General features: G+C 53.8%; 1 protein-coding gene across 3 annotated transcripts in view; it reads right to left on the bottom strand.

The window, feature by feature from the left end:
- Positions 1 to 20,808: 20,808 nt before the first annotated feature.
- The window catches only part of SLC1A2 (solute carrier family 1 member 2), a 127,544-nt gene continuing 125,243 nt past the window's right edge, over positions 20,809 to 23,109 (bottom strand). For all 3 annotated transcript variants that reach the window (XM_054161409.1, XM_054161411.1, XM_054161410.1), the window contains exon 11: positions 20,809 to 23,057. In XM_054161409.1, the coding sequence (XP_054017384.1) occupies positions 22,983 to 23,057 (75 nt within the window). In that variant the 3' untranslated portion in view covers positions 20,809 to 22,982. The remainder of the gene's footprint in view (positions 23,058 to 23,109) is intronic.

Raw genomic sequence — 23,109 nt, 5'->3', positions numbered from 1 at the left:
GCAGCACCTCCAGAGATCACCCAGCTCACTGCCCATAGCCACAGAGCCACAGCATCACTTCTAGATATCACCCAGCTCACTGCCCATAGCCACAGCAGCACCTCCAGAGATCACCCAGCTCACTGCCCATAGCCACAGCATCACCTCCAGAGATCACCCAGCTCACTGCCCATAGCCACAGCAGCACCTCCAGAGATCACCCAGCTCACTGCCCATAGCCACAGCATCACCTCCAGAGATCACCCAGCTCACTGCCCATAGCCACAGCATCACCCCCAGAGATCACCCAGCTCACTGCCCATAGCCACAGAGTCACAGCATCACCCCCAGAGATCACCCAGCTCACTGCCCATAGCCACAGCATCACCTCCAGAGATCACCCAGCTCACTGCCCATAACCACAGCATCACCCCCAGAGATCACCCAGCTCACTGCCCATAACCACAGCATCACCCCCAGAGATCACTCAGCTCACTGCCCATAGCCACAGCATCACCTCCAGAGATCACCCAGCTCACTGCCCATAGCCACAGCATCACCTCCAGAGATCACCCAGCTCACTGCCCATAGCCACAACATCACCCCCAGAGATCACCCACCTCACTGCCCATAGCCAGAATCACCTCCAGAGATCACCCAGCTCACTGCCCATAACCACAGCATCACCCCCAGAGATCACCCAGCTCACTGCCCATAGCCACAGCAGCACCTCCAGAGGTCACCCAGCTCACTGCCCATAGCCACAGCAGCACCTCCAGAGATCACCCAGCTCACTGCCCATAGCCACAGCATCACCTCCAGAGATCACCCAGCTCACTGCCCATAGCCACAAGCATCACCTCCAGAGATCACCCAGCTCACTGCCCATAGCCACAGCATCACCTCCAGAGATCACCCAGCTCACTGCCCATAGCCACAAGCATCACCTCCAGAGATCACCCAGCTCACTGCCCATAGCACCAGTCACAGAGTTACAGCATCACCTCCAGAGATCATAGAAGCACAGGATTGATAAGGTTGGGAAAATCCAGTGCAGCCCCCTGCCAGAGCAGGGTCCCCCAGGGCAGGTCCCCCAGGGACACAGCCAGCTGGGTTTTGAATGTCTGCAGAGAAGGAGGCTCCACAACCTCTCTGGGCAGCCTGCTCCAGGGCTCTGGCACCCAGTCTTTGCCACTGCTCCTCTGAAAAAGGTTATCTGCTCTCCTTCTGCAGGGCTGTGGAGGATGGGCACTCAGCTGGCTAAATGTGAGTTGAAGCAGGCACCGCTGTGCTGGGACCGAAAGCACAGGGCTGCTGGCGGTGTTCCTGGGTGACTCACAGCCTTCCAGCCTTCCCCCATGTGTTCCAGCACGCTGTTCCATGCCCTGCTGTCTGCAGGCAGGTCTCCTCAGGGTGAGCAGAAGCTCCCAGGATGAGGTGTGCTTTGAGAGTGCAGGGGAGATGCTTTGTGCCTTCATGTGTGCCAGCAGGTTTCCTCTGTGAACGGCCCCACAGCTCAAAAGGAGCTGGGGCTGAAAGGCTCAAGGAGATGCACAGCAGCAGTACCAGTGCTCCACCCTCAAACTCAGTCCTTTCATGGACTTGAGTGCAGGGCTGTGTGGAGGGAGGTTTGCTGCCTCTGTGCACTGATTTTTGTTTAATTCCTCCAATGTTCCTGAGGAGGCTTCTCTGTTTGTCACTGGGAACCAAAAATTGCTGCTGAAGGCTCAGTTTAAACTGGCCCTAGGTACTCACAGAATCATAGAATCAATAGGGTTGGAAAAGACCTCAGAGATCATCAAGTCCAAGCTGTCACCCAACACCTCCTGACAACTGAACCATGGCTCCAGGTGCCACATCCAATCCCCTCTTGAACACCTCCAGGGATGGGGACTCCACCACCTCCCTGGGCAGCACATCCCAAGGGCCAATCTCTCTTGCTGGGAAGAACTTTCTCCTCACCTCCAGCCTGAACCTCCCCTGGCACAGCTTGAGACTGTGTCCTCTTGTTCTGGTGCTGGTGCCTGGGCAATGAGGCTGGGGGGGGGTCTGGAGCACAGCCCTGTGAGGAGAGGCTGAGGGAGCTGGGGTTGCTTAGCCTGGAGAAGAGGAGGCTCAGGGGAGACCTTCTTGCTCTCTCCAACTCCCTGAAGGGAGGTTGGAGCCAGGAGGGGGTTGGTCTCTTCTCCCAAGCAGGCAACCAGCACTAGAACAAGAGGACACAGTCTCCAGCTGTGCCAGGGAAGGTTTAGGCTGGAGGTTAGGAGGAAGTTCTACACAGAGAGAGTGATTGCCCATTGGGATGGGCTGCCTGGGGAGGTGGTGGAGTCACCATCACTGGAGGTGTTCAGGAGGAGACTTGATGGGATGCTTGGTGCCATGGGTTAGTTGATTAGGTGGTGCTGGGTGATAGGTTGGACACCATGATCTTGAAGGTCTCTTCCAGCCTGGTTTATTCTATTCAGATTGGCTGTGAGGAAGAAGTTGTTCCCCAGGAGGGTGGTGAGAGCCTGGCACAGGCTGCCCAGGGAGGTGGTGGCAGCCTCCTGCCTGGAGGTGTTTGCAGCCAGGCTGGAGGTGGCTGTGAGCAAGCTGCTGTGGTGTGAGGTGTCCCTGCCCATGGCAGGGGGTTGGCACTGGCTGATCCCTGAGGTCCCTTCCAACCTTGACCATTCTATGATCCCATTATTTTTCCTGCTTGCAAACTCCATGCCAGGCTCAGCTAAATGCTCTCCCACCCTGCCAACTATGACAGGTGCTCTGGGAGTTAGTGACTAACAGCTTGCCCCTGCAAGCTGCCAGCTTGCTGCTTTTTAAGATCAACACATTAAGATCTTGACCACTGGTCCTGGCCCATGGAACCAGTGGCATTTGGGAGAGTGCAGCACCCAGCAAGAGCCAGCCCTTCCCTCAGGGTGTTGACAGGCACGTTGGGTCTTGGTCCACCCTTGGTGCCTGGGCAGAATGAGCATTTCACCTGAAAATGCTGCAGAGAGCAGGCTGGACCTGGCACAACCCCCAAGGCCAGCTCCTGCTTGAGCAGCTTTGTACCAATGGACCCCAGGGCAGCTCTCAGGGAAATGCTGCCTGGAGCAGTCTGGGAGAGGGACTGTGTGTGTGTGCATCCAGGGGGATGGCTTCACCTGGCTTTTCCTGGAGCTCTTGCAAGGATGTTGGGTGGAAGCAGCTGTGGCTGTTACATGTCCCTGTGTGGATGCTTCAAAGCCTTTCCAAAACACCTGCTCCAGAAGTGTGTCTCTGCAGGGTGGTTTTCCCCCAGCAGGGATGGCCTTTGTGGTGTCCTTTGTCAACTACAGCAGCCTCTCTGCTAAGCACCTGGCAGCATGTTGCCTCTGCTGCCAGTGGGAGACAGTGACCAAGTGTCTCTAGCAGCTGGAAGTCCTGCTGGGCAGGGACAGAGGTCAGTGGATCACCCAGCCCTAGGGCAAGTCTCTCTGTAGATGAAGGGAAGAAAATACATCCTCTAACAACTGGGGTTTGCCTCAGCACAAACAGGTGCCAGGGTAATCAGCTAACTTGTTTAATTTAAGCTGTATTAGGCCATTGTTACAGAATCCTGGAATGGCTCAAGTTGGAAGGGACCTCAGGGACCATCTCCTCCAAACCCCTTTCCATAGGCAGCTCGCAGCTAGACTCAGCTGCTCAAGGCCTCATCCAGCCTGGCCTTGAACACCCCAGGGAGGAGGCAATCCACAGCCTCCCTGGGCAGCCTATAAACAGTTCAAGACTCTGACTTCCCTGGTTGCAAGGAGATTTGATTAGTGAGACACAAACCCATTGGATACCCAGGGCTCCTGATTAACTCTCCTCTGGAGGCAGGGGAGTGGAAGGACAGAAGGGTGGCAGGAAAGGGCAGTTCCAGCCCTGTGGCAGCGGGTGACAAAACTCTCACCACCTGCATGGGGAAAGACTTGTGCAAAGGTGCTCTGGGTGGGGAGCTCTGGGGGCCTGGGGCTGGAGGGAGGATGCAGTGCTTGGGGGAGGAAGTGGAGGGAGAGTGAAATTTCTGTGCTTCTACTGGGCAAGTCCCTTGGGCATCCCCAGGCTTTAGCATGGGAAAGCTTCACAGCTTCAGGGGGAAAAAAGGCAAGAATTGGCTTTTCCCTGTGAATTCCCCACTTCCAAGTCACCTTCTCCACTCACCACCTCAGCTGCAAGCTGACTTTGAATCATTTCCTTGTTTTCCCTGTGCCATGCTGCCTGCAGCTTCCACCAACACCATTCTGAAAGCCAGCAGCTGCGGCACTGAGGAACCAGAGGCAGAGTGCAGGTGCAGCAGGGATGAGCAGCTGCACAGGGTGGGCTTTTTGCCTTCCCTGTCTCACCCACTCGGAGAAGACTTTGAGAACATTTCTCTTCTTGCTCCTCTCCCTGTTTTTCAAGTACCAGTCTTACAGAGATCCCCACACAGGCCAGATGTGCTGCTGCTCCTGCTGCTGTGCTGCTGTGCTTCTACTGCTGCTGCTGCTGCTGTTGCTGTGCTGCTCCTGCTGCTGCTGTACTGTTGTGCTGCTGCTGCTGTGCTGCTGCTGCTGTACTGCTGCTGCTGCTGCTGCTGTGCTGCTGCTGCTGCTGTTGCTGCTGTGCTGCTGCTGCTGCTGCGGTGCTGCTGTTGCTGCTGTGCTGCTGCTCCTGCTGCTGTGCTGCTCCTGCTGCTGTGCTGCTGCTGCTGCTGTGCTGCTGCTCCTGCTGCTGCTGCTGTGCTGCTGCTGTGCTGCTGCTGCACTGCTGCTGCTGCACTGCTGCTGCTGTGCTGCTGCTGTGCTGCTGCTGTGCTGCTGTGCTGCTGCTGCTGCTGCTGTGCTGCTCCTGCTGCTGTGCTGCTGCTGCTGCTGTGCTGCTGCTCCTGCTGCTGCTGTGCTGCTCCTGCTGCTGTGCTGCTGCTGCTGCTGTGCTGCTGCTCCTGCTGCTGCTGCTGTGCTGCTGCTGTGCTGCTGCTGCACTGCTGCTGCTGCACTGCTGCTGCTGTGCTGCTGCTGCGCTGCTGCTGTGCTGCTCCTGCTGCTGCTGCTGTGCTGCTCCTGCTGCGCTGCTGCTGCTGTGCTGCTGCTGTGCTGCTGTGCTGCTGCTGCTGTGCTTCTACTGCTGCTGCTGCTGTTGCTGCTGCTGCTGTGCTGCTGCTGCTGTGCTGCTCCTGCTGCTGCTGTACTGCTGCTGCTGCTGCTGTGCTGCTGCTGCTGTGCTTCTACTGCTGCTGCTGCTGCTGTTGCTGTGCTGCTGCTGCTGTGCTGCTGCTGCTGTGCTGCTGCTGTGCTGCTGCTGCTGCTGCTGTGCTGCTGCTGCTGTGCTTCTACTGCTGCTGCTGCTGCTGTTGCTGTGCTGCTGCTGCTGTGCTGCTGCTGCTGTGCTGCTGCTGTGCTGCTGCTGCTGCTGCTGCTGCTGTGCTGCTGCTGCTGTGCTGCTGCTGCTGTGCTGCTGCTGTGCTGCTGCGGTGCTGCTGCTGTGCTGCTGCTCCTGCTGCTGTGCTGCTGCTGCTGCGGTGCTGCTGTTGCTGCTGTGCTGCTGTTGCTGCTGTGCTGCTGCTCCTGCTGCTGTGCTGCTGCTGCTGCTGTGCTGCTGCTGCTGCTGCTGCTGCTGTGCTGCTGCTGTGCTGCTGCTGTGCTGCTGCTGTGCTGCTGCTGCTGCTGCTGTGCTGCTGCTGTGCTGCTGCTGCTGCTGCTGCGCTGCTGCTGCTGTGCTGCTGCTGTGCTGCTGTGCTGCTGCTGTGCTGCTGTGCTGCTGCTGTGCTGCTGCTGCTGTGCTGCTGCTCTTGCTGCTGCTGCACTGCTGCTGCTGTTGCTGCTGCTCCTGCTGCTGTGCTGCTGCTGTTGCTGCTCCTGCTGCTGCTGCTGCTGTGCTGCTGCACTGCTGCTGCTGTGCTGATGCTCTTGCTGCTGCTGCGCTGCTGCTGCTGTTGCTGCTGCTGCTGCTGCTGCTGCTGCTGTCCAGCAGTTTGAGACGTTGAAATGAAAGCAGCGAATCTGTCACCAAAGCAGCCCCCCTGACCTCAAAGGAGGCAGCTGCTGCTGAAGGGCACGTGAAGCAGAGGCAGCAAAAGCCCTGAGGATGCTTCCTACAGTTGAGCCTTCTTCCAGGTTGGGCAGGATGGTTCCAGCAACCAGTAGAAAGCTTTTGCCTGAGCACCAATGTCAAGGAGTCTCAAGTTCTACAGGCAGAAGGGTTTGGGATGAACAAGCAGATGCATGAAGCCCATTCTCATACCTTCTCTGCACTGAACACTGATGTGAGCATCATTATTAGTCTTGTGTTTGCTTTCAGAACAGAAAAAAAAGGCAGCTTAAAATCATAGGATCCCAGAATGGCTCAGGCTGGAAGGGACCTCAGAGCTCATCCACTCCAACCTCCTGCCAGGGGCAGGGACACCTCTCAACTGCTCAAGGCCTTATCCAGCCTGGCCTTGAACACCCCCAGGCAGGAGTCATCCACAGCCTCCCTGGGCAGCCTGTGCCAGAGTCTCACCAACCTCATCCTGAAGAACCTCAGCTCCCTGCTCTGCCTCAGCTTCAAACCATTCCCCCTTGGCCTGTCTCTGAACACCCCAATGAGAAGTCCCTCTGCAGCCTTCCTGTAGGATCCCTTGAGGTATTGGAAGGCAGCTCTGAGGTTCCCCCAGAGTCTTGTCTTCTCTAGGCTGCACACCCCCAGCTCCCTCAGCCTGTGCTCACAGCAGAGATCTTGGCTCAACACAATTCCACCAACACTGTCAAAGGTGAAGAGCACTCTCTTATTTTTGCTTTGAGAGCAGCCACAGCTGTAGCTAGTTTTACTCCCCTAGACAGAAGCTGAACCTGTGGAAGATTCACCATCCCTAACACTTTGCCCTTGCACTGAAAGGGGATGAACTGAACTGAACTGAAATGCTTCCAAGTGGTTCAGTCCCCACTGGAGAAAAGTCTGTGTGAGTGTACAGGCAAGCAGAATTTGTCAAGCCAAAGGGGATCAGGCAGCAGTGCCTCTTTGGGAAAGCTTTCAAGAGCTTTTAGAACACAGAGAGAAGTCTCACTCTGGAGCAGCCACCCAACTCACACTTCAAATCAGCATCAGCTTGCTTTTGGTGCTGAAGCTGAGGCAAGAGGCTGCTTTGGCACAGCTGAAGGTAGGGGAGTGTGGGCTGGCCGTGGGAAACAGAGTCACAGGATGTGAGGGGCTGGAAGGGACCTGGAAAGCCCATCCAATCCAACCCCCCTGCCAGAGCAGGAGCACCTAGAGCAGGTCACACAGGAACACATCCAGCTGGGTTTGGAATGTCTCCACAGGAGGAGACTCCAGGTAGGGGAGGTGTGGGCTGGCCATGGGAATCCAGCACACCACTCCCAGGGAGCGGAGGCTCTGCAAAGCAAACAGGTTCCAGGTCTGCTGAGCTAGTCCTGAGCCCCTGCAAACTCCCTGAGGAGGACAGAGGAGCTTGTGAGGAGGCCTCTTCCACTCCTGCTTCAGAGGCTGTGAGTTTTGTATGCAGCCTCTGAAAGCCCCCACCTCAGGCAGTGCTGCTGGGGCAGGCAGCTTTAACACCTCTGCTGTGTTGAATTGCTTGGATCCAGCAGAGGTTTAGCTTTAGATCCAAATTTAGAATACATACATAGAATACATACATAGAATAGACCAGGTTGGAAGAGACCCTCGAGATTATCATGTCCAACCCCTCAACCAATCCAACACCACCTAAACAACTAACCCATGGCACCAAGTACCCCATCAAGTCTCCTCCTGAACACCTCCAGTGATGGTGACTCCACCACCTCCCCAGGCAGCCCATTCCAATGGGCAATCACTCTCTGGGTAGAAATTCCTCCTGACCTCCAGCCTAAACCTCCCCTGGCGCAGCCTGAGACTGTGTCCTCTTGTTCTGGTGCTGGCTGCCTGGGAGAAGAGACCAACCCCCACCTGGCTACAACCTCCCTTCAGGGAGTTGGAGAGAGCAAGAAGGTCTCCCCTGAGCCTTCTCTCCAGGCTAAGCAACCCCAGCTCCCTCAGCCTCTCCTCCCAGGGCTGTGCTCCAAGCCCCTCACCAACTTTGTTGCCCTTCTCTGGACACCTTCCAGCAAGTCAACCTCCTTCCTAAACTGAGGGGCCCAGAACTGGACACAGGACTCAAGGTGTGGCCTAACCAGTGCTGAGCACAGGGCACAATGACCTCCCTGCTCCTGCTGGCCACACTGTTCCTGATGCAGGCCAGGATGCCATTGGTCTTCTTGGCCACCTGGGCACACTGCTGGCTCATGTTTAGGCAGCTGTCAATCAGCACCCCCAGGTCCCTCTCTGTTTGGCAGCTCTCAGCCACTCTGACCCCAGCCTGTAGCTCTGCCTGGGGTTGCTGTGGCCAAAGTGCAGCTCCTGGCACTTAGACTTGTTGAATGCCATCCTGTTGGCCTCTGCCCAGCTGTCCAGTCGGTTGAGGTCCCTCCACCTACTCTCAGCCTACTTTCTTTCTGTTAAGAAGCACTGGGGCAGGGCTACTGCTGCAGATTGCCAGCAGCACTCTGGCTCAGCTCAGCTTTCAACAGCTTTCAGCCTGAGTCTGCAGGATGAGCTGTTCTAAGACGAGCCCTGTGCCCAAGACAACAGCAAGCTCTCAACTGACAACAGAAAGTTCTCAACTGACAACAGCACAAAGGAGAGGAAGTTCTTCCTGTGTGTTAGTTGATGTGGTCTACCTGGACCTCAGCGAGGCCTTGGACACCATCCCCCCACAGCAAACTGCTGGCCAAGCTGTCAGCCCCTGGCTTGGACAGCAGCTCTCTGAGCTGGGTCAGGAACTGGCTGGAGGCTGAGCCCAGAGAGTGGTGGTGAATGGTGCCACAGCCAGCTGGCAGCCAGGCACCAGTGGTGTGCCCCAGGGAGCAGTGCTGGGCCCCATCCTCTTTAACATCTTCATTGATGATCTGGAGGAGGGCATTGAGTCCAGCATCAGTAAATTTGCTGACGACACCAAGCTGGGGGCAGGAGTTGATCTGCTGGAGGGCAGAGAGGCTCTGCAGAGGGACCTGGCCAGGCTGGGCAGATGGGCAGAGGCCAAGGGCAGGAGATTGAACACATCCAAGTGCCAGGTGCTGCACACTGGCCACAGCAACCCCAGGCAGTGCTACAGGCTGGGGGCAGAGTGGCTGAGAGCAGCCAGGCAGAGAGGGACCTGGGGGTACTGGTGGATGGTAGACTGAACATGAGCCTGCAGTGTGCCCAGGCAGCCAAGAGGGCCAATGGCATCCTGGCCTGCATCAGGAACAGTGTGGCCAGCAGGAGCAGGGAGGTCATTCTGCCCTGTGCTCAGCACTGCTGAGGCCACACCTTGAGTCCTGTGTCCAGTTCTGGGCTCCTCAGTTTAGGAAGGAGGTTGACTTGCTGGAAGGTGTCCAGGGAAGGGCAACAAAGCTGGGGAGGGGCTTGGAGCACAGCCCTGGGAGGAGAGGCTGAGGGAGCTGGGGTTGCTTAGCCTGCAGAGAAGGAGACTCAGGGGTGAGCTTATTGCTCTCTACAACTACCTGAAAGGAGGTTGTAGAAAGGCAGATGTTGATCTCTTCTCCCAGGCAGCCAGCACCAGAACAAGAGGACACAGTCTCAAGCTGTGCCAGGGGAGGTTCAGGCTGGATGTTAGGAAAAAGTTCTACACAGAGAGAGTGATTGCCCATTGGGATGGGCTGCCTGGGGAGGTGGTGGAGTCACCATCACTGGAGGTGTTCAGGAGGAGACTTGCTGGGGTGCTTGGTGCCATAGGTTAGTTGTTTAGGTGGTGTTGGATTGGTTGAGGGGTTGGACACAATGATCTTGAAGATCTCTTCCAACCTGGTTTATTCTATTCTATTCTATTCTATTCTATTCTATTCTATTCTATTCTATTCTATTCTACAAGCATCATTGTGAATCATAAAATCACTAAGGGAGGAGAAGACCTCTATGACCAAGAGCAGCCATAACCCAGCTACCATCACCACTAAAGCATGTCCTGAAGCTCCACAGCTACAGCTTCTTGACTACCTCCAGGGATGGTGACTCCACCTGTTCCAGCCCCTCACCACTCTCTCAGGAAAGGAGTTTTTCTTCATGTCCAACCTAACCCTCCCCTGGCACAATGTGAACCCATGCAAGCCTATCTCTCCTCCCCTGGGAGAAGAGACCAACACCTGCCTCACTCCAACCTCCATCCAGGCAGCTTAGGGAGCAATGAGGTCTCCCCTCAGCCTTCTCTTCTCCAGACAGACCATCCCCAGCTCCCTCAAGCCACTCCTCATATGACACCCTCCAAACTCCTCATCAGCCTCGCTGCTCTTCTCTGGACCAGCACCTCCAGCACCTCCCTGTCTTTCCCATGCTGTGGCAGCCAGTGCTCAAGCTGTGGCCTCACTCAGGGGCACCGTCCCTGCCCTACCTGTAGAAGCAGTATGCTGAGGTCATTTTGCCTTTCTGGCTCTCCAAATGAGTCACTCTTTTGGCTGTGTCCAAGCACTGCCAGCCTTTGCCCAAGAGCTGCCTGTCTCCCTGTACCCTCCTGTGAAAGGACCTGGAGCTTCTTTTGCTGTGACACTGTTTCCCACCCATCCACTCCATGCAGTGTGTTTTGCTGTAGGCCATCAGGCAGCACTGGAGACAAGTTTGCAGCTCTGGGGTACTTCCCTGCAGTCCTTTTTGTGCTTCACTTGCTAGTTAATATTTCACCAGGAGAAAGCCTGAAGTGAACTCAAGGTGAGGGGGCTTGTTCATTCAGCCAGTAGCTTAAAGCCCAGACTTACCCTTTGTTCAGGAAACCCTTTGTTCAGGAAGGGTGGCTTCCCCCTCCCTGCTGAGGTCAGGTTTGGAGCCTACCCTTCAGTTATCTGCCAGTCAGAAAGGGAAGAAACCATCTCCAGAGCCAGCTCGGAGGGGCAGCCTGCTGCTGAGTCCCTGCAAAGGTGCAGGTCCGCCTCAGGGAGGCTTTTCTGGAGCAATCTTCATCCATATGGATCAATGCCTTCAGAAATCATTGTTAAAAGCAAGCTAACAAAGCTGGTTTGAAGCTGGGGGGTCGGGCTATATTGGGGTGAAACAGTGGCATGAATTTTGAGAGCGTTTCCTAGCCCAGTCTCCCCCTTTCCTGACACTGCATCTCTGTGCTGCTGAAGTGCCCTAAGCAGCCCCATTGCTCCAGATCCACCTCTTTGCAGTTTGACTGTTCCAGGTGGGGTCTCAGAGCAGAGCAGGGCAGAGCAGAGCAGAGGACCAGCCCTTGGGGGTGTGTTTTCTAAAGGAACTTTGCATAATTGCAGCATTTGTTCCTGCAGTTGGTTTGTGCCAAACCCTTTGGTGTGATGTGCAGCAGCAGAGGAGCCACCCCTGTGGCAGGGATGTGAGCAGCACATAGAATCATAGAGTCAATAAGGTTGGAAAAGACCTCAGAGAGCATCAAGTCCAACCTGTCACCCAACACCTCATGACTACCAAACCATGGCTCCAAGTGCCACATCCAATCCCCTCTTGCACACCTCCAGGGTTGGGGACTCCACCACCTCCTTGGGCAGCACATCCCAAAGTCTACCAACTCGTCTCTGTGAAGAACTTTTTCCTCACCTCCAGCCTAAACTTCCCCTGCTGCACCTTGAGACTGTGTCCTCTTGTTCTGGTGCTGGGTGCCTGGGAGAAGAGCCCAATCCCCTCTTGGCTCCAACCTCCCTTCAGGGAGCTGATGTGAGTGATGGGAAATGCCCATCACACAACGGACCCAGGCAGGACTTGAGGTCAGCAGTGTGCATTTCTTACCAACACTTGTGGACCAGCCCAGGGCAGGACACTTCTGCTTCTGGAAGAATGCAGCAGCCTGGGACAGCACCAGCAGCAGGCAGCCAGAGCCTCAGGTTTATCACTTGCACAACGATCTTCCTTAGAATAGCATCAGGACTTGGTTCGTTACTGACTCAGAGGGCTGGTGGCCAGCTGGAGAGCTGCCAAAGCCACTTCCTGCCAGGTCTGGATTTTCTTTGGAACCTTCTCAAGTGGATGCTGGTCTTGCCTAGATTAAGAAGTGAGAAGGAAGCCCAGGGCTGTGCAGCCTGTTACACCTCACAGCCTGGGTCTGGGTTAACGGCAGCTCTGTTATTTCTGTCCTGTGCTCCTCAGGCCGCAACTGCCAGAGCTTCCTCTCCACGCTGAGCAGCTGCTGTCCTCTGGGCCACAGCTCACTCCATCAGCAGCTCTTCAGCCATGGAGTAATAGAGCTGATTTCTCTACAAAGTGCTCCAGGGCTTCAGCTACAGGCTTTATCTGTTATTGTTTTGTGAAAGGTGCTGAGGGAGAGAAAAGATATGTAGCAGCCAGGAGAGGGAAGAACCTTTTAAGACCCAACTGGGAGCAGTGGCTGAACCCCCTCCCAGCTGTGCCATTCAGCAAGACCTGGACAGGCTGGAGAGCTGGGTGGGGAGAAATGGAATGAAATCCAACAAGGACAAGTGTAGAGCCTGGCATCTGGGAAGGAACAACCCCATGGACCAGTGTAGACTGGGGGCTGACCTGTTGGAGACCAGCTCTGGGGAAAGGGACCCTGAGGGTCCTGGTGGACAGCAGGATGCCCACGAGCCAGCAATGTGCCCCAAGGGTGTCCTGAGGTGGATTAGAAGGGGTGTGGTGAATAGGACCAGAGAGGTTCTCCTGCCCCTCTACTCTGCCCTGCTGAGGCCACATCTGGAATATTGTGTCCACTTCTGGGCTCAAGAAGGACCTCAGGGAACTGCTTGATAGAGTCCAGCCCAGAGCCACAGAGCTGCTGCAGGCAGTGGAACAGGCTGAGGACAGGCTGAGGGATCTGGGGTTCTTTTGCTTGGAGCAGAGGAGCCTGAGGTGTGAGGCTTTTATACCTTTTAGACTAAAAATGGCCAAAAGCCTTCTCTAACAATCTTCTCCAGACTCAACTGCCAGGAGCTGCAGTTTGTGCCTCCTGGCCTTTGTTGCAAAGGAGCTCAGCTGCAGCCAGCACCCTGGGGTATTTGGAGGATACAGGATCCCCTTCTACCCCACCTGTAGTGTTCAGACCAGGCAGCCTCTGAAACCAGACTGCTTCATTCCCATTGAGCTCAGGCTGATAACAAAACTCACAGAGAGAAGAAGCCATGAAAATGATGAACCAACATTTATTGATGATCTGTACATAAGAGGTACAACACTTAGTGAAATATTATAGCCACCACTATTTCCAGTAGAGAAAGAAGGTCTAGTCTGGTTTATACAGGACAGTTACAGAGATCAGTTCACACCATAAGGAAGCAGGAAAAAGCAAATGACTACTGCTGGTTGTGAGGAGGAAAGGGTTGGAACTACAAAAAGACAGCCCCAGCCTCCAAGGCATCCAGCCACACCACAGCAGAGGAGAGCCCGGAGCTGGCGGGCTGCTTATCCTCTGCACCCATTAGTTTTCAAACAAGCCATGCTCTAGGTACTGTACACGCTGGCACTGCAGCCTCTGGGGAGCTTTTGGAGTGTAAGGGACGCACCAGCCTTGCCCCTCTTCCTTTTTCTCCCCTCCACAGAAACACCTCAACCAAGCCAGCTGGTGGCTGCTCACTTGCAGGAGGGGGCAGGGGCTGCCGAGCCTGCCGCTCGCCTTGGAGCGTGGGACGTGGCTCACCGAGAGGACGCGTCCTGCGCTTCGGGCCCCACACTCAGCTGCTGGCAGGAATGAGACCCAGGCCCAGGGGATCTGGGAATGAATCAGCTTCTTCTTGCTGTCCCAAGCTCTTCCAGAAACACCCTCAGGTTTTATTTTCTCCCAGACCTGAACTGCATCCCTGATTTCAGAAGCTTCATGCCACTGACCCCATAGCTCATGTGCCTGCTTGATGACCAGCCACAGCTGTAGGCAGCAGCAGGCCTGCACAGCCACCAGAGCAGCGTGAGAAACACCCAGCCTTGCAGTGAATTTCTAGTAATCATTCATACCCTTTTTTAACAAGGAAAGAAAGAACATCTTTGCCCCTGAGCATCTTGCTCAGAGACTGCTCCTGCCAAGGGGATGAGGCAGAGGTTCCTACTTTGACTTCTCTGGCACTCTGGAGAGAGCTGGCAGGCCCCTGGTGCCCTGCAGCCTTGCCCAGCCATGCGACCGCCCTTGCCTGAGCGACCTGGAGGGATGCTGCGATGTGACTGACGGCTGATTGCTGCACAGGGCACAGAGAGCCCAAAGCAGCCAGGAGGGAGAGCAGCTGGGTGGGTCTCCCCTTCCCCTCTCTGCCAGCATGAGCAGGAGCTTGCTAAAGTTCTGGTGAGAGAGTCCCAGTGGTGCAAGAAGAGAACACAGCAGAAGCTAATCGCTCTAGGTGAGCATCAGTTGCTCCTGCACTGGCAGGGCAGCAGATCTCTGCCGGGCTCACACCCGTGAGGGTGCTAGCACTCCCCACGGCGCTCACAGAGCTGCACACCACACAGGACAGGCTGACAACAGCTGGGCTGCATGGCTCTGAATGCCACCAGAACAGGATACGCCGTGAGCGACAGAGCAAGCAGTTACTAAGCTGTGGGAGCTATTCAGCTGAAGGGCTAAAAGGAAACCAACCCAGGGGAGAACCAGTTTTCAAGACAATCTAATTTTCTGCTATGGCTCAGTACACAGAAACCAGTTAAATTAAGTTCAAGCACTGCTAGCATACTGTCTACACCATTTCACTGAAATTACCTGTGGAGAGCTACACTATCTACACTGAGTGCAGAGAGGCACCGGACATCATGCTTCAACAAAGCCTCGAAACTGGGATCAAGAAGGTTTTACAACGAGTAGCAACTCAGCTCTATCCTACCTGCGGTTCCTACCGTAAGGAAACGCCTTGAAAACACAAGAAAGAGATTAAAACACAAGGGTAGATCAACACACTTCCTACAGCTAAGGCTACTGGACGTTCAGACTCCAAAACCTCAGCAGAGTTACACGGCCCTGGGGATTTCAGTTGAACAGAGACCCAGTAACGGAATCAGGGAATGGCTCAGGTTGGAAGGGACCTCGGAGATCATCTACTCCCCCCTCAGCCACACTTGGGACAGCAAACTTGCTGTTCAAGAGCTGCAGGCCATAAAAGAGTTTTAAATTATTATGATTATGATTATGATTTTTATGACTATTTATATTAATTCATTTTTATTCCTGTGCAAACAGTTCCTTGTTAACTAAACAGAAACGATTCCAGCCACGGCCTTCGTGCCAACAGGTATTTGCCTAGAAGGGGAACTGATGAGCAGAGTAGAGAAGCAGCTCTCACTTGGCCTGGTCAAAACAGGCAGTGGTTGTTCTCTTGAGAGTAGATAAGAAAAGCAGGAGGTATTTGCAGGGATGCTACCCAGTGATGCTGGTCCCATGGGGATGCTTTTGGTCCCTTTTCAAGAAGGCAAAGGTAAGTGGCCAAATGGTGAACTCGTTCCACTGGCTGAACTCACAGCTGGGCTGGGGATCTGATAACAGGGGGCTGCTATCAGGAACTCCAGGCCTCTGCAAGCCGTGTTCTGAGCCAGTCAGTTATTGGGGGGGGGGTCAGATCCTGAGGGAGAACTGCAGGATTTGGCCATGTGAACACCAGGAGAAATGACAGAGGAGAGGGACGATTGCCCACGACAGTCAATCTAGAAGATTGTTCAGGTTATTATCACACTGTTCCATAATGAACTGCAGCATTTAAGGACATTTGGAAATTCCTGTTTGCTTCTTGACTTTTGTGCTTTGTTTAGAATCCATCACTAAGCATAACACAGACAAAAAAAAAATAGGTCATTGCTTCTAAAAGGTTGTTAAGAAAACTGCTTTGGGCCTAAGGTACAGAACACCTTGGAAAGGATGATCCCCTACCTCACACAGCCACATGGAAAACAGCATAAGAAAATATCAGCATTGTCTGCAAAGTACAGATACTAGGTCATGTAGTTCAGCCTACACTGAGAACAAGTACAAACCCCTAAGCCCTGTGTCAACAGCTACAGCAGCACCGAGCAGCTAACAGTTAAACAGCACAGACACAAACGCAGCTTTCCCTCATGCATCCCACGTGCTGGGGTTCAGCGCCAGCGCACCCAGGAAATGGGATCAGCCTCCTCGAGGAGCAGGGTGGCATGGCTCTGTGGGATGGAAAGGCTATGCAAATGGTCTTTAGGAAGGAAAGACAACCTGCAGAGAATACAGAATTAACCAGGTTGGAAAAGACCTTTGAGATCATTGAGTCCAACCTATCACCCAGCACCATCTGAGCAACTCAACCATGGCACCAAGGGCCTCAGCCTGGCTCTTCCTAAACACCTCCAGGGATGGGGACTCCACCACCTCCCTGGGCAGCACATTCCAATGGCCAATGGGAAGAACTTTCTACCTCACCTCCAGCCTAAACCTCCCCTGGCACAGCTTGAGACTGTGTCCTCTTGTTCTGGTGCTGGCTGCCTGGGAGAAGAGACCAACCCCCACCTGGCTACAACCTCCCTTCAGGTAGCTGTAGACAGCAACAAGGTCTCCCCTGAGCCTCCTCTTCTCCAGGCTAAGCAACCCCAGCTCCCTCAGCCTCTCCTCACAGGGCTGTGCTCCAGATCCCTCCCCAGCTTTGTTGCCCTTCTCTGGACACCTTCAAGTCTCTCAATGTCCTTCCTAACCTGAGGAGCCCAGAACTGGACACAGGACTCAAGGTGTGGCCTAACCAGTGCTGAGCACAGGGCACAATGACCTCCCTGATCCTGCTGGCCACACTATTGCTACCTTCTAACAGATCAACACCTGCCCCCAGCTTGGTGTCATCTGCAAACTTGCTGATGACTGACTCAACCCCCTCATCCAGATCATCAATGAAGATGTTAAAGAGGATGGGGCCCAGCACTGATCCCTGGGGCACAGCACTGGTGCCTGGCTGCCAGCTGGCTGTGGCACCATTCACCACCACTCTCTGGGCTCAGCCTCCAGCCAGTTCCTCACCCAGCTCAGAGTGCTGCTGTCCAAGCCAGGGGCTGACAGCTTGGCCAGCAGTTTGCTGTGGGCAGAGAGAACGAACTCACAAGCCCGTATGGAACTGCGCCAACCATCTGCGACACCGACTGCAAGGTCGGTTTGTAAACACAGTTTGCATACGGCCCCTTAAAAACTGTAGGAAACAACCAACCAACCCAACCCAAACCAAAAATAGAAAAGAATGCTACAAAAATCCCTGCAAACCACATCATTTATGTACAAAGCAATATACAGGTACCGTGGGGGCAATCCAAGGGTTTCAAACCCAAGGGTTTCAACCCAAGGTTTCCCTTCGTGTCACGCTGTGTGCCCCAGAGCGTCACTACAAATAACTGGCAGGACACCTGGACTTCAAAAAGCAGGCTAGGAGGACTGGGCTCTGGCACAGGGCAGCCCTGGCTCTGCAGCACAATTGCTTAGAAGTAAAAGGGGATCAAAGGGAAGCTCACAGAGCACTGGAATGGGCTCCCCAGAGAGGCTGTGGAGTCTCCTTCTCTGGAGACTTCCAGAGACCCATCTGGATGTGTTCCTGTAGGACCTGTGCTGGATTCTCTGGTCCTGCTCTGGCAGGGCGGTTGGACTCGATGATCTCCAGTGGTCCTTTCCAACCCTGTGAGCCTGTGGCTCTGTAAAGGGAGACATCTCCCAAGCCTTCTTGCCTCCCCACATCCTGCATTAGCCTGTTGTCCTATTTCCATCCTGGACTAGTAGAGGCCTGCTCAGAGGCTCAGCCGTGTGCTCTAGGATTTGCCAACGTTTGGAGTCTGGGTCTTCCATGAGACTCACAGTTGCAACTGTGCAACCACCTTATCCATGAGGCTTTGCGTCAGCCCGGCAGCGGGAAGTGTCCAGGCGTCCCCTGAGCAGGGGCAGATGTCTCTGGGCTGGTGGGCACACGGAAGGAATGGTTCCTCCAAGCCTTGTGCGAGGGAACCCACTCATACAAGATTTCCCAGCACCTGGGCATCAACAGCAGTTTGACTCCTTCACACCAAAAGGTTCCAGTTGAACATCAAGCACGATCAGGAAGAAAAAGTGAGGGAGGCCCCCACTGTACAGGCTGTACTCGGGCACTGTTGCTAGGCTCTTTACAGCGAGCCTGGCCTTGTGGTGCCTTAGTCTGTGCTTTGTCTGAGGGCCATGAAGAGAGGCAGCCTTGGAGTCGGTGTGGGAAGAAAGCTCAACGACTGTGGAAGGATTTGCACCAAATCCATGGTTTCAGGTGGAAGGGAGGAAGGACACAATGCTGTTGGGAGGAAGAAACCACGGTGACGCCGAGCAGCTGGCGGAGCCAGACTGTCTTCTTTGATGCTTCAGTATTGCAATTCCCTTTTCTACCCAAAGGAAGCTGGGTAAATATTTTTCCTTCAAAGTCATCAACGTGATTGGAGAGAAGAAAATAACTCATCTTCCCAAGAGGGCTTTCTGCTGGGAACAGGAGCTCCTACATAGTCTTACACGGCGAACTGCAGCCGAGGTGAACCACCCCAATGGACTGCAGCAGACCTAACATCGCCGCTAATACAATGGAATTTTTCCTTGTGGCCTCAGAAGTCACAGTCATAAAATCAAGGAAAAGTCTTCTGGCTCATAAGTGTAATAGTATTACAGTACCTTTGTTTATTATAAAGTGCCCTGATTTATCCTCCTGCAAACGAATGCAAACGCAGCAACGACAACAGGCGACCGGAACGCTGTGAAACCAGAAGCAGTCGAACCTTTGCTTCTCCACGCAAGGTTTTGTTGGTTTGTTTTGTTTCTCTGAGCTGGGTACTGAAGCTCAGAGTCCTTCCAAAGACAGTTACAGAAGTGAATGTCAGAGGTGAGGTTTAACACTGCTTGTGGTCGGGAGGCTTGCGGCCAGGTTGCTACAACAAGGCTGTAACAACACAAGCGAACGCGAGGAAGATAATTGCCAGAAGCGAATCTGGTCAAAACACTGCTGCTGCAGTTTACTCTTCTGACTATCTGGAAAACCAATGGCCCTGGCAGCAATGGAAAACCAATCAGACAGCTATAGTGCTCACACATTTCAAAGTGGCCCAAAGCTTGCAATTTCAAGAGCTTTGAGGGAAGACACGGGGATGGGGGAGGGGGGGAGGGGAAGAGGTGGTGATAATAATCCTTATTTTTGTGCTGAGTTGTAAATTCATTGCTGGACTCGTGGCCTAGAGACAACTAGGCAAAACCAAAACAACAACAACAAAAAAAAAAACAAAAGAAGAAAAAAAAAGAAGAAAGAAGCATCCTGGTCAAAATCATTTGGCTGTGACAATCAATGTCAGTATCAATAACAAAGAAAGACTCTTGCCTCGGACGGGATTGTGAAATGTCTTGAACTGAACAGAGACGGGAAGGGATTGAAGCTTTCCTGGAAGCCTGCGACTCCCGGAGCTTTCGTCCAGTCTGAACACTGCAGGCACAGCACAGCTCTAATGGCTCACCCCCTACCTGTTTGGGGCAGGACCCGCACACAGTTCTTCCGAGGGAAGCAGCAAAGAGCCGAACTCAGCAGCGGAGAGCTCCGTCTCCCCGGCAGCCCCGAAGCGCGGCGCGCTTGCCTTTCCAGGAGCGGCACGCCTAGCTCCAGCAGCTAATGCGTGAGCCTGTACTTCATGAAGCATGCAATTAACCCAGCCTCTGCCCGCTCTAGGCTTTTCCCTGCGCCTAAGCGTACTCTTAGCAATCCAAAGGACATCACAGTTGCACGGACGAGGGTGTGGGGAACCGATGAAAGCAGCAAACGAGACGAATACGGAAAGAGAGGTTAATTTGCGAAAGGTTAATTTGCTTAGGAACTACCCCGGGAACAAACCGCTCCCCGCTGTGCTTTTCCTTTCACTTTGCCACCCCGGCACTGCAAAGAAAACACCAAGGCTTTGCCAGATGCAAACGAATGCACGGAGGCTGCCGGTGAACCCGAAGAGAGAGACCAGCACCGCCTGCTTGAAACGTGACCCCTGGATTAGCCGCAGCGCCCGCTCCCTGGGCTGTTCTCTGTTTGTTTAGTTAAGTAGCAACCCAGGCTCATGCGGAATGAGCACATCAGGAACCGCGAGCCAAGAAGTGAGCTACATTTTCCCAGCGAGAAATGGAAAGCTTTTTGATGGTTAAACGGAGAGCTGTGCTGGAGCAGCAGCACCAGACTAAATTTTCAGTCGAAAAAAGCAGAGAGAACAACACTTCCCCTCCTGCCCCATCCACGTCCAACGAGAGCAATCCCATTGCAATTGTCCTCTGACACATCCCTGAGTTACTGTAGCTACAGAAGGTCTATTTTAAAAATCACAGTCTGCTATTCTAGTCCTATCAAAAGAGCCAAATGTATGCTGCCCTAACGTGGGTGGGGTTCCTCTAGCATCTCATTCCTTCCTTCCCTCATCCCCATCCAAAGCAGCCCTCTTCAAAGGACAACGCGTCCCGGGTGGGTAAGCCTAAGCACAGCCTAAGTGTTTCTCAATCTGCAGTGCTGGGGGTGGTGGGGGGTGGGGTGGGGGAGCTGCCCAGTCACATGTTGCTGGCATTCCTGTTTTGTTTCCAACGGCTAAACCGTTTCAAATGACAGCTAAAAGGGGACAGACCAGCTTTCTAAAGCTACGTCCAAGGCAAGCAATAGGTGTGGCTGCTCCTACAGGAGCCAGCACGGTGAAGAGGATGGAAAGTCATCTGGTAAGGGGCGAGGGGTGCCACCAAACAGCTCGAGAATGCTGGATGGAAACTGGGGACGACCACTGCCTGCTATTGTTGGCTATTACCACCACCACAGGCACAGCAAACTTCCCTCAGAGAAGGGACCCCTCTCAGAGTACCCACACAACAGCCCAGGCCCCCCTCTGGCACAAAGCAGAGGGAAACATGCCTCTAAATGCAAATTGGGAGCGGCGGCGGCGGCAGCTAGCTGGAGGTGAACTCTGGATGCACTCATAGCAGTGACCAAAGACAGGAGAAGACAGCCTGCCCACCACCTCTGTGACTAGCTTACAACTCCTGCCCTCGCAAAGGAAAATCCTTCAGGATCCTTTGAGATGCTTCAGGAGGCCTCTGGAAAAGGTCTCCACCTCTAGCACAGGTGAAAGGTCTGCAGAAAGGATTGCCAGTGGCTCAGTGTTTGTTCCATTCACAGGCTGTTTGCTGAGGGTTGGAGCCATGGCACAGAAGCGAGGCAAGGGAACATCCCAGCAGCCCGAACGCTTCGGTGAGGGATGCTCTGACCACGGGCTTGATCGTGCACATCATGACTCATCCAAGCAGCCTTGGCTACTGGCTCAGGTCCCTGTGCATTTTCAGATGCATTTCTAGGCATGCAGATGAGCAAAAGCAGATTATATTCGTATCTCAAGAGCTTCAGTGGAGCCAAGAGCCCCTCTGCAGCGAAACACACACGGCTCCCGTTGAACCCCATGGCAGGCCTGAGCGCTGCCACCACACAGCCTGTTTCTGTCAGTGCTTCAAGCTCTGGTTTTTGCCATTTTAAAGTTCACCACACCTTCACATTCTGACTCATTCTGAGAACCTCTGAGAGCTACCCCCAAAAAGCCCCACGAAGCTGGATGTGTGTGGGCAGAGCCTCCCAAGGCCACGTGGCTCAGCTTTGCTACAGAACGTTGCTAATAGTACAATGGCATTGACCAGTGTCTTAAAACTGCTGGGGGCTACCAAGCACCTTTAAAAACCCTTTGCAGGGTGGTTACTGTGGCTGCAATTTCTTCTTGCCAGGTGAGTCAGTTACACTACGCCACCAAAACACTAGGCTGGCAATTCAGACACCATGTGCTCTAAGAAATGCTCTTCTGGGTTAGAGATGAATTGCTACTCTGCAAGAGGAGAGAGTGGTGTAGATGGAATGTACTCACCTACTCATCCTGACATTCTGGTTGGTTAATCCATCAGTCCCAACCCTGGCCAAATTCTATGACCCTTCTCTGGAAGTAGGCTTAGCAAAGCATTCAGGACATACTTGAAAGGTGGCTTCCACTTCCTATTCCATGCTACTGATGACCACATTCAGATACTCCCAGTTTCTTAGAGTAATGGCTTCAGAATTTGTTTATAGCTCATTATCAAGTCCCCAGTCATGCCATCCATGATCAACCTTGGTAGTACCTTACTTGAGTAGTCCTGTCCACCCCTGACACCAGCGAAGCAGGAGCAACAGTAAGGTGCTGCCTTCATTTGATTAAGAATGGCATCACTTCAGCCCACGGTGCTCTGTGCTTTGTACATCAGGCATAGCTCCCGGCCCCTGCAGCAACACTGCCTGGTACTATCTGATGCATTGTGGTCCCAAAGCTGCACAGCCCCCTCACAAAAGAAGGGCTGCACCTGCCCTGGGACAGCTGGTCAAGACCCATCAAGTCCACACAGACCTCTAAGGTCTTGTCTGGATGCTGAAGTGTTAGTTGTACTGACCTGACAAAACACCTGCTTGCACTTACTGACTGCTGTGCATTCACCTTGCCCCTGGACCTAACTTCAGATCAAAGTACAGCTAGGCACAGAAATACAGTGCTTGTTTTTATGAGAACAAACAGAAACCTTCGTGGGCATTGCCAAAAGATGCTTCAACCACAGGGTGCTAAACAGCCCGGGAGCGCCACAGGAGTCAGCAGAACACTCGAAGGCTTAGTGGTGGTGTGCTTCTCTCGTGTCTGTGACCCTGAGTCCCTGCAGTGAACTGTGCTGGCACTTGGATCTTCCCATTTGCAGCATTTTACATTCTCTGTGTCTGGACCGAGATGGGGAGGCAGGGGGAAAGCACAGGGCACTGCCTGGAGCACTCTGCAGCTGCACCATCCATGCAGCAGCGCCAGGGAGACGGCTGGGGACGGAGCGCAGCTTGGCAAAGACACTACAGGAGCTCGGTGACATCTTTGCTAAGTTTCAGTTAAGGAATTAAGGAAGCAGAAACTGTAGCTGTTAAACAGGAAACAAAACCAAAACCAAAACAGAACTGAAAAAAAAAAAGAGAGAGAGAGAGAGAGATCTTCTTTAATGCTGATATCTTTTGCCAGGAGAGAGCTTCAGGGCTTATTAAAGGTGGAGCTAGGAATCTCTTCCTTTAGTTTTCACGCTTCCAAGGCTCTTCTTCAACAACACTGAAGTCTGCAGATTTGCCATTGGTTGCCAGTGTGACCTGCAAGTAATTATCATCAACAACCAACTTAAAGGCCAAGGCACTTTGACAA

This window comes from Dryobates pubescens, chromosome 5 (assembly GCF_014839835.1).
Source record: "Dryobates pubescens isolate bDryPub1 chromosome 5, bDryPub1.pri, whole genome shotgun sequence".
Classification (NCBI taxonomy): domain Eukaryota; kingdom Metazoa; phylum Chordata; class Aves; order Piciformes; family Picidae; genus Dryobates; species Dryobates pubescens.
This window is presented reverse-complemented; position numbering and strand designations above follow the sequence as displayed.